Source organism: Stegastes partitus, unplaced genomic scaffold (assembly GCF_000690725.1).
Source record: "Stegastes partitus isolate 25-593 unplaced genomic scaffold, Stegastes_partitus-1.0.2 Scaffold962, whole genome shotgun sequence".
NCBI classification, from domain to species: Eukaryota; Metazoa; Chordata; class Actinopteri; family Pomacentridae; genus Stegastes; species Stegastes partitus.
The window spans coordinates 323,914-332,719 of record NW_007578693.1 but is presented as its reverse complement, the minus strand read 5'-3'; the positions used below and the strand labels follow the sequence as shown (position 1 = coordinate 332,719).

The window sequence follows — 8,806 nt, the reverse complement described above, 5'->3', positions numbered from 1 at the left end:
GTGCCCACAGCTGTTACTAGTACTTGGGGAAAAATGGTGTAAATATAAATAAATATATATTTATACTATAAAATATATATATTTATAAATGTATAAATATATGCACTTTTAAGTTGTTTTCATACTTGTCTCGCAGCTGCTACAGTTCAGCCAAAAAGTCTCTGAATTTTTGTAATGTGTCTGTTAGTAACATCTGAGTCAGCCATAGTTTCTCTGTTCTGTGAAGCTGTGCAGAAATTTTTTGTTTTTTAAAGAATCTCATTAGTGCAAAAGGTTTATTTTTGGGAATTTTTTTAAATAAGAGGTAGAATAATGTGATTTTGATGTAATATCACAATTTTAATATTAGATTTTACCAATTTACAGTTTGTGGCTCTGATTAATATTGTTACTTTGGTGATTATTTTAAGACAACATGCCTTTTAAACCCACTTTCAAGCTTTTGGGGTTTAGAGGGTTAATATCTTTTCTGCATGTAGCTGCTGAATACACCCATAAAGCTCCGAACTCAAAAACAAAACTGTCATAACTGGATTAGAATTTTGTAGCAGAAAATGAATTGCTGAGAAAAATCAATGAAACAGTCGATAGATTATTTAATAGAAAAGGATTGATGAGCTACAGCCCTGATAGTTTTAACATGATGTGAGGGTTTATAGGATGTGGTGATGTGAAAGCAGACAGAGAAAGAGAAAAAACAAACCTCATCACAGACGTGCAGAGCGAAGAACAGCACCAGCATCCCGGTGGACGGGTAGCGGCCGTGGTGTCGGGTCCAGCGGTCGTGGATGTACTTAAAGAAAGCCGGGTTGAAGATCTGGACCTGGTGGTGGATGGACACGTGGAGAAAGAAAAAAAAAGACTGTAACATATTGTAGATTTGACTGAAAATCAAAACCCTAAATCCTGCATGAAAAGCAATGTTTGTCAAAACTGACCTCCATAGACACACTTAATCCTGAGTTAAGTAAAAGTTAAACCCAAGTTTCCTCACATTTATAGATTTTGTGCAAATTGCTTATGCAGTAATACCGATTAATGCATATTCAAAAGGTCCTTCTGAACAAGAAAAGATTTTGCCAAGTTAAATTTTAATCCTCCCTCCCGGCTTCGATCACCGCTAAAGATTAAAAGCGCTCTTAACGGAATGAATAGTAATTACAAATTCATCATCTGCCTCCAGGTGATGCTCAGTCCCAACAAACACTCTGGGCTTCAGGCAGCTCCACGGCGGCGGAGGAGGAGGAAATCGTATATATATATATTTTATCAGGGGCACTAACTCTGTCTCCTGACCGGGCAAAGACAGCCACAAAGTCTTCACATGGCGGGGATTAGTTTGAGTTTATTTATTTTCACGGATTAAAGAGCGAGTCGAAGATTACTGAAAAACAAAGAGGAGGTTTTATAATCTAACTGTAATCCTTCATCAACAATGGGGAGGGGGTGAAATACTTGCAGGGTCACTGTATGCATGTGTGTGTGTGTGTGTGTGTGTGGCTTTTTTTTTACAGCGAGTGTGTAGGAAAAAAAATAAAAAATCACCAAAAATTAATTGAATTGAAGGCTGAAAATACCCACCTTGTCTTTATCTACGCGGAGGAACTGCTTCACTGGAGCGTAAGTACTGCCAGAGAGAGAGAGAGAGAGAGAAATTGATTAAATTCATTCAATCAGCACTTTATGTGATTGCTGCAGTTATGAATTCTGGGATGATTGACGTCTGACAGATTGTTCCAGCCCAGCAACTCCCACGATTCGGCTCTGTGGCGTGTATGCAAAGTGAGATGTATTTAAGCCGTCGAGCTCATGAGCGCCTGTGTGCCCTCAAGTCAAGGCAGCAGAACTCATTTCATGTTTTCCGCGCGGATGCATGTGCGTCCAAAAATATGTGCTAATCCATGCTTATGCGTATCTGTGTGCGTGCGTCTTACAATCGAATCTGGCCGGTGGACAGGGCGCTGGTGATCCAGACCAGGTCCAGAGTCTTGAAGGGAACCAGGACGAAGCTGACGTTGGCCGCCAGGTTCTTGGCGCTCTCCGGGTACATGAAGTGGTGGGTGGTGTGGCTGCCGGCGTCGTCCTCGTAGCCCACCGTCGGGGCCAGGTTTATCCTGAGGGAGGGAGGAGAGGAAGGAGCGGTGTGAGAGATGCTCGGGTGAACGTTTGAGGCCTTCACGGCTCCAGCTGGAGTCCAATAGGTGCCAAAATAGTTTGACAGAGGTCTAATTTCATGCTGACTCGCTGGCACCGTGCAGTTCCTGTAATTTCTGTGGAAGCAACTTTGCGGTGCTCGACTCGCCTCCGAGAAATTTGAGCTTTTTGAAAAGCATTATTGAGAAATGAAAAGATCAACATCGGCTTCATTTCGGCGTGTTAACTCTGCACTCGCTGCCGTGTGGAGACAGAGCAGCAAGATGTGAACACAGAACTGACTTTATTGACTCTAAAAGGTTCTAGATATGAGATTGAAACACTAATACGGGCTCAAACCTCACAACTCTATCAGCAATCCTTCAGTTTTTGTGGTACAACTTGTCAATCAGGTATGAAATTTCAACAAAAATAACCTTTCTCATTTTTGTGCTTCACATTAAAGAGTGTTCTATATGTTTTATTTTATATTATTGTGACATGTAGCTCCATCTAGTTCAGAAAATATCACGAGCTGACTTCTGCATTCTCATTTTTTTTCATTACAGCTTTAATTCCTTTTTTTTTTTTCAATTATTTGATCTACTTGTTCAATATTGCAGACTCTGAATCAATGACAGGATGAGAAAAAACTGTGAAAATTTCAGGCTTTTATCTTTAATTGCTTCTGAAATAGTGTTGTTCAAAGAGCCTCAAATTTCAAAGTGTGAAAAATTTACAAAAAACAACAGAACATATTCAGATAAGCGCCCAGCTGTGAAAAAGTCGATTAAAATTAAATTAAAAATGAGGCGCGCGGGTGAGTCTTTACAATGAGCTTTACAAAATGTTAAAATAAACAAAGCATTAAAAAAAAACACAAAACATTAGTGTGAACAGTGACACACATTAAAACATTAGAAAAGACATTAAACACTATACAAAGGCTGTCTGTGCAGCTGGAAAGGGGGAACTTGTTCCTGAATGTTTACTAGTCAGTGATCAGAGGGGTCGAGGTGCAGAATAAGACGTTAAAATATCAGAGATGTAGAGTGAAGCTAGACCACGTAGAGATTTAAAAGTGATGTATTCATGTGAGTCCAGATTGTCTGAAGTGTTTTTTTGGACGACAAATTCTTGTGGAAGATGCTGACAGATGCAGCAGCTGTTTAATAAAGTCAGAGGAAAGACTCCTGCAAACGGCTGGAAGCAACAAACTGGACTTCAACTCCTGTTAACGTTTCATCATAACAAAAAAATTACATTTAGTATTGGTAAGTCGCATTAATCTAATTAAGTTTTATATTCACGGATGTTTTCAGTTTGCAAGGCACTTTTGAAAGACTTTTTTGGGCCAATACTGGAGCTGAAATGTGAAAAAAGTCTTCCCCAAATCACACGACTTGAAATATGCCGTGATCTTGTGCATGCAGGTCTAAGTTTTTGAGTCGTAGTAGTTGAGACTTTTACAGAAAAGTGAGCAGGAGACTCATTCAGACATGAAGCGACTCGCTCAGCTGCTGTCAGATTCATGAAAAGGACACACGTCTAAAAAGCCAAGGAAGCAGCGAATGAATAGAGCCTGGAAACAGTGTGGATCTTTGCATTCATGTGATTCAAACTCTTTTATTTTCCATTTTCATAAAGAAAAACAAGCATAGTTTGTCACGCTTTTAAGTTTCAGTGATCAAATCAGTGTCTCTTTAGTGCTTCTGCGTGCTGCCTCAAGGCTGAACAAGTTGTACGCTTGTTTACCTGCAGTTTATCTCACAGCTTCAACAACCCTCCTGACGAGGGTGTTTCCACGTCTTACAAAGCAGCTGTGTTGTGTCCAGAGTAACCTTCAGGTAGACAGCAGCCCAAGCGCTCGGCTCTGCTCGTGCACTGGAGACAGTCGCTGTATTTACTGTCCAGTCGATGTGACTCACTGTCTGGAGGAGTGATCTGTTTATGTAAACAGGAAGGTGCACTTGGAAAAAAAAGAAAAAAAAACGGCCACTGAGTGCACCTAGCCGTACGCCGGTGGACAAAAAAACAGATGTTTGTTCCGACGGCTGGAGTGAAAACGGCGTGCAGACAGGCGGTGGGCCGAGCTGATTTAAAAAACAAATGAAAATCAAACCGCAGCTATGAGGAATCATAACAGGAGACAGCAGTCGGAGGCTGCCCACACAGGTCTGTTGAGACTGCAGCACTAATGGATGCTATTGCCTTTAACACACAGAAAAACCACAAAATACTAGTCACGCCTGCCGGGTCTTTCATGGCAGCGGTTCGTGTCCTCGCACACTCTGCAGGAAACAACATAAAGCCTGATTGTTGAGGAACAATCAGCCTCTGTGATCCATCACTGCTGCACCGAAACAACTGGGGAGTCGAATGAGGGAAGGATTTATGCGCCTGTGCGCGCGGGTGTGTACGGGAGAGACACAATTTATATGCCTCGGCCTCTCAGGATATACGGCGTGCTGTGGTGAGTCACGTGACCCCTCTGTCAGCCAATAGGAGAGCTGAATAAAAGGACCGCATCAGCCCTCTGAACTCCCCAAAAGAGCCCACCAGTGGGTTCAGAAGGCATCATGTTTCACAAAAATCACAGAATCTACACCATTTATCAGAGCCAGAAGCTGAAATTTCCCACAGCGCTTGTTCTGTCTGAAAACTTCACTAAATCAGACGTTCCAATCGAGATATTTCATCACTTTACTCTCACCTAAAAAGTCGCCAAAAATAATCAGTTTACTCGAATTAGATTCTGTAAAAAAAACTAAAAATTCTGAACTTCTTTGTGTAACCGTTCAATCATTAGTGGTTCAACTGTGATCAACAGTCACATGACAAAAATTCAGGGACTTTTCAGCTGAACTGCAGGCAGTGTTCACACAGAGCAGACAGGAAACAGGTACAGATGTGAGAAGTAAAACATATTTGTGAGGCCAACATTTTTTTTTCTAGTTTTGTTAACACCTATGGGCACTTGGAAAAATGCTGTTTTGTTTTTGTTTCATTTTATTAAGTCCAGTTGTTGTTGTTGTTGTTGTTGTTGTTTTCCGATTTTTGTACAATAAATAAGTAAAGAAATGTAGTTTTATCTCTTCTTTTTAAAATTTGTTATGACAATAGAAGTTTTTTAAACAGAAAAAAAGCCCTTTCTGTGTTCTGTCTCCGTCTAGTCATGGTTGTGCTGTTTCCATAAAGGTGCAGGACTTTATATTGCGGTGAACAGCTAGCCTGCAGCGAGTGAAAATGTGGCAGAAACGCCCAAAACATTTGGGTCCAGAGGGTTAATGAATATTACTGAAGGTAGGGATTTAAAATCAGATAATTACAGTCTGCAGGTTTATTAGAAAATGTAAGTTTTACTCAAAAATGTGTAGATAAACTACTTAAACAACATGTTAATTCCATTTTTATTTTACAATTTTGCAAAACAAATGATGTAAGATTTTTTCTTTCTTATGATTTTACTGCATTATAATTGTGTCATACTTCATAGAAACCATTTCTGAGTTCTCTGTAGTCGTAGCTGGTTGTTCTGTTTCCATGGAGGTGCAGGACTTTATACTGCAGTGAAACATGAACCCACAGTGAGTGAAAATGTGACAGGAGCTAAACAACACAAAAAAAACCCTTGAGGTTCAGAGGGTTAATGAATATAAATGAAGTTAGGGATCTAAAATCATTTAACTATAGTCTGCAGGTTTACTGGGGAAAATGCAAAATGTGAGTTTTAATCCAGCTTTCTTTTTTTCCTCAATGTTTTTAAAATAAATAAAGAAATTGAATTACAGCTTTTCTTTTTGTTTTATGATTTACCACATTATAACTCTTTCATACTGCAAGGACTTTTCAGATGAACTGCAGGCTGTGTAATGGGTGTTACATCTATGGAAAATGTTAAGTATTAAAGAAAAGCATTTTATCCAACTTTTGTTAAATAAGTAAGCAAGGAAATCAACTTTTTGCTTTTTAAAAAATGTACAGATATTATTATTATCCATGTTGAATCCAGGTTGTTATTTTCTGTCAAATAAAAATGCAAAGGAAATTAGCTATACTTTTTTTTTTTTTTTTTTAATGATTTACAACATTATAAGTTTGCTAAACAGCACAGCAGACATTTCTTAGTTCCCTTCTGGTTGTGGCTGTGCTGTTAATGAATATTAATGAGGTTTGGGATTTAAATCAGAAAACTATGGTCTGCAGGTTTACTGTGGAAAATGCAAAATGTGAGTATTAGTCCGTTTTTTTTGTGCAAATTTTCTAGAATAAATAATTTAATTTAATTGTCTTTGTTGTTTTGTGATATACTGCATTATAACTGTTTTATACTGCAATGAGGATTCTTGTTTCTTCTAGTCATGGTTGTTCTGTTCCCATGGAGGTGCAGGACTTTATGTTGCAGTGAAAAATAAACTTACAGTGAGTAAAACACCCAGAAACTGCATGAGGTTCAGACGGTTCAAGAGTGAGATTAAATTTAGTATCTGACACACACATCTGCTGTCAGTGGAACCTCAGTGCTGTGGTGGTGGTGATGGTGGTGGTGTAGAGTTTTCCTCACATGAAGCCCCTCTTCCCTCCTGCTCGTCTCCTTCCAGCCTTCATCTCGGGATCTAATTTACCTCCTTGCTCTTATCTAGTGCATCCACTCTGCTCTCACCTCATGATGTAGTTGTGTCCGTCGATGGTCGCTCCATATCCGGCCCCGCGGAGGTTTCCGGAGTTTCCCACCACGGCGCAGCGCAGGCAGCGTCCCGGATCCCACGAGCCGTACGGCGACCTTCCGGGAATCACCTGCGATAAGACGGCCGCGATCAAATCAAGCAGAGTGGATTCGAGCAAGAGAGGAAATGAAATGGGACACCAGAACAGCAAGACACATAAAATAAGGTAACCTGCAGCACAGACCCAACTGTGAAAATACATCCTGCTCGCAATACTGGAGTGAATTCTTTATGAGAACCTGCATGAAAAATACATGAAGCACTTCTGCCCTCGGGGAGCCAGACTAAGATATTTAAACATACAGCCTGATGTGAGAGCGCTGTGCTGCGTTTAGAGGCGGAATGGGAAAGAAAATAAGATATACAGGTCGCAGATAATGTGTAATAAAGACAATCTGCTCCACTCAGCCTTTGGCCCCGGATTGTGAAGTAATGACTTGGCTGATTCCAAAGCACCACGGTAATGGAAAGATGAATTAATAATAAAATAAAAATACCTGGAAGAGCCTGAGCAGCACCTGCTGGATGCTGTGGGGTTTAAACTGGGGCTGCAACATCTGCACAGAGAAAGAGAGAGAGATGGTCAGGATGCTTCTCCTCTGCAGGCAAATCCCATCTGACAACACGCTTTAAATTTAGTTACTTTCCGTGTGTGCACGCCAGCATTCATGTGCAAAAAAAAAATCAGGTGCTTGTGTCTCTTCTTGTGTGTTTCTGTGTGTAAATGTGAGTTTGGGTAACAGCCATGTGTCCGGCTGAATGAGATGTGGTCCGATGAGTGGAGACACGACTGTCTAAGTGCCAGAAACAAGAGGACTTTAAATAAAAATAGACAACATGTTCCACAAAATCACCAAAATCACACCATTTATCAGAAGCAGAAACTGTACAATCTGTTGAACTTTGACTTCTAAAGACTAAATCAAAGGTTTAAATCATGATATTTCATCAAAATCACTTTATTTGACTTGTCTCATAAAAAGAAGTGGCCAAAAATAAACAGGACAGCTGTTTAGCAATAGAAGAGCTGAATAGAAGGACCGCATTAACCCCCTGAACTCCCCCCAAAAAACCCAGCAGTGGGTTAGGAAGACATCATGTTTCACTAAAATCACTGAAATTACAGCATTTATCAGAACCAGAAACTGAAATTTCCCACGGCGCTTATTCTGTCTGAAAACTTCACTAAATCAAAGGTTCCAGTCGTGATATCTCATCATTTTACTTTCATGTAAAAAGTCGCTAAAAATAATTGGTTTGCTCGAATTAGATTTTGTAAAAACCCAAAAAATCTGGACAACTGAGCAGAATTGTGAAGCCATTACTGACTCACCTTCAACCAAGAGTTAGGTGACAAAAATTTAAGGACTTTTCAGCCGAACTGCAGGCTGTAATGGGTACGAATATGAATACGAATACATTTTGACATTTCACAGACTACGTGATAAATCAAGTAAATAATAGGCAGTCTAATTGATAATGAAAATAATTATTAGTTGCAGCCCTTGAGATTCATTCCAATCTGTTTTTCCTTACTCAGACATCAATGTCTTGCTCGCCATATTTCCTTTTGTTTATTTTCCTTCTCTTGGGCACTTGGAAAATGTTATTTAAACATTTCTAATTATTTAAAACTACATTTTAAATTTCTAATTATTTTTGTTAAATTAATAAGCAAAGAAATATGTTTTTCCTCTCTTTTTAAAAAATATCAGCATTATAATTCACGTTGATTCCAGGTTTTACATTCTTTTGTCAAATAAAAATACAAAAGAAATTAGCTTCAATTTGCTCTTTTTTACATTTTTTTTTTTTTTTTTAATGATTTACAACATTATAAGTTGGTTAAGCAGCACAGCAGACATTTCTTAGTTCCCTCTCCTTCCAGTTATGGCTGTGCTGTGAATGAATATAAATGAGGTTTGGGATTTAAATCAGAAAACTAC

General features: G+C 39.3%; 1 protein-coding gene across 1 annotated transcript in view; it reads right to left on the bottom strand.

Moving 5' to 3' along the window:
* Positions 1 to 682: 682 nt before the first annotated feature.
* st3gal2 (ST3 beta-galactoside alpha-2,3-sialyltransferase 2) overlaps positions 683 to 8,806 on the bottom strand; it is a gene marked incomplete at its 3' end in the record, with an annotated part of 25,309 nt that continues 17,185 nt past the window's right edge. The window contains exons 2-6 of the mRNA XM_008294422.1: positions 7,358 to 7,417; positions 6,797 to 6,930; positions 1,935 to 2,114; positions 1,582 to 1,627; positions 683 to 823 (exon numbers count right to left, since the gene is read on the bottom strand). Coding sequence (XP_008292644.1) covers positions 683 to 823; positions 1,582 to 1,627; positions 1,935 to 2,114; positions 6,797 to 6,930; positions 7,358 to 7,417 — 561 coding nt within the window. The remainder of the gene's footprint in view (positions 824 to 1,581; positions 1,628 to 1,934; positions 2,115 to 6,796; positions 6,931 to 7,357; positions 7,418 to 8,806) is intronic.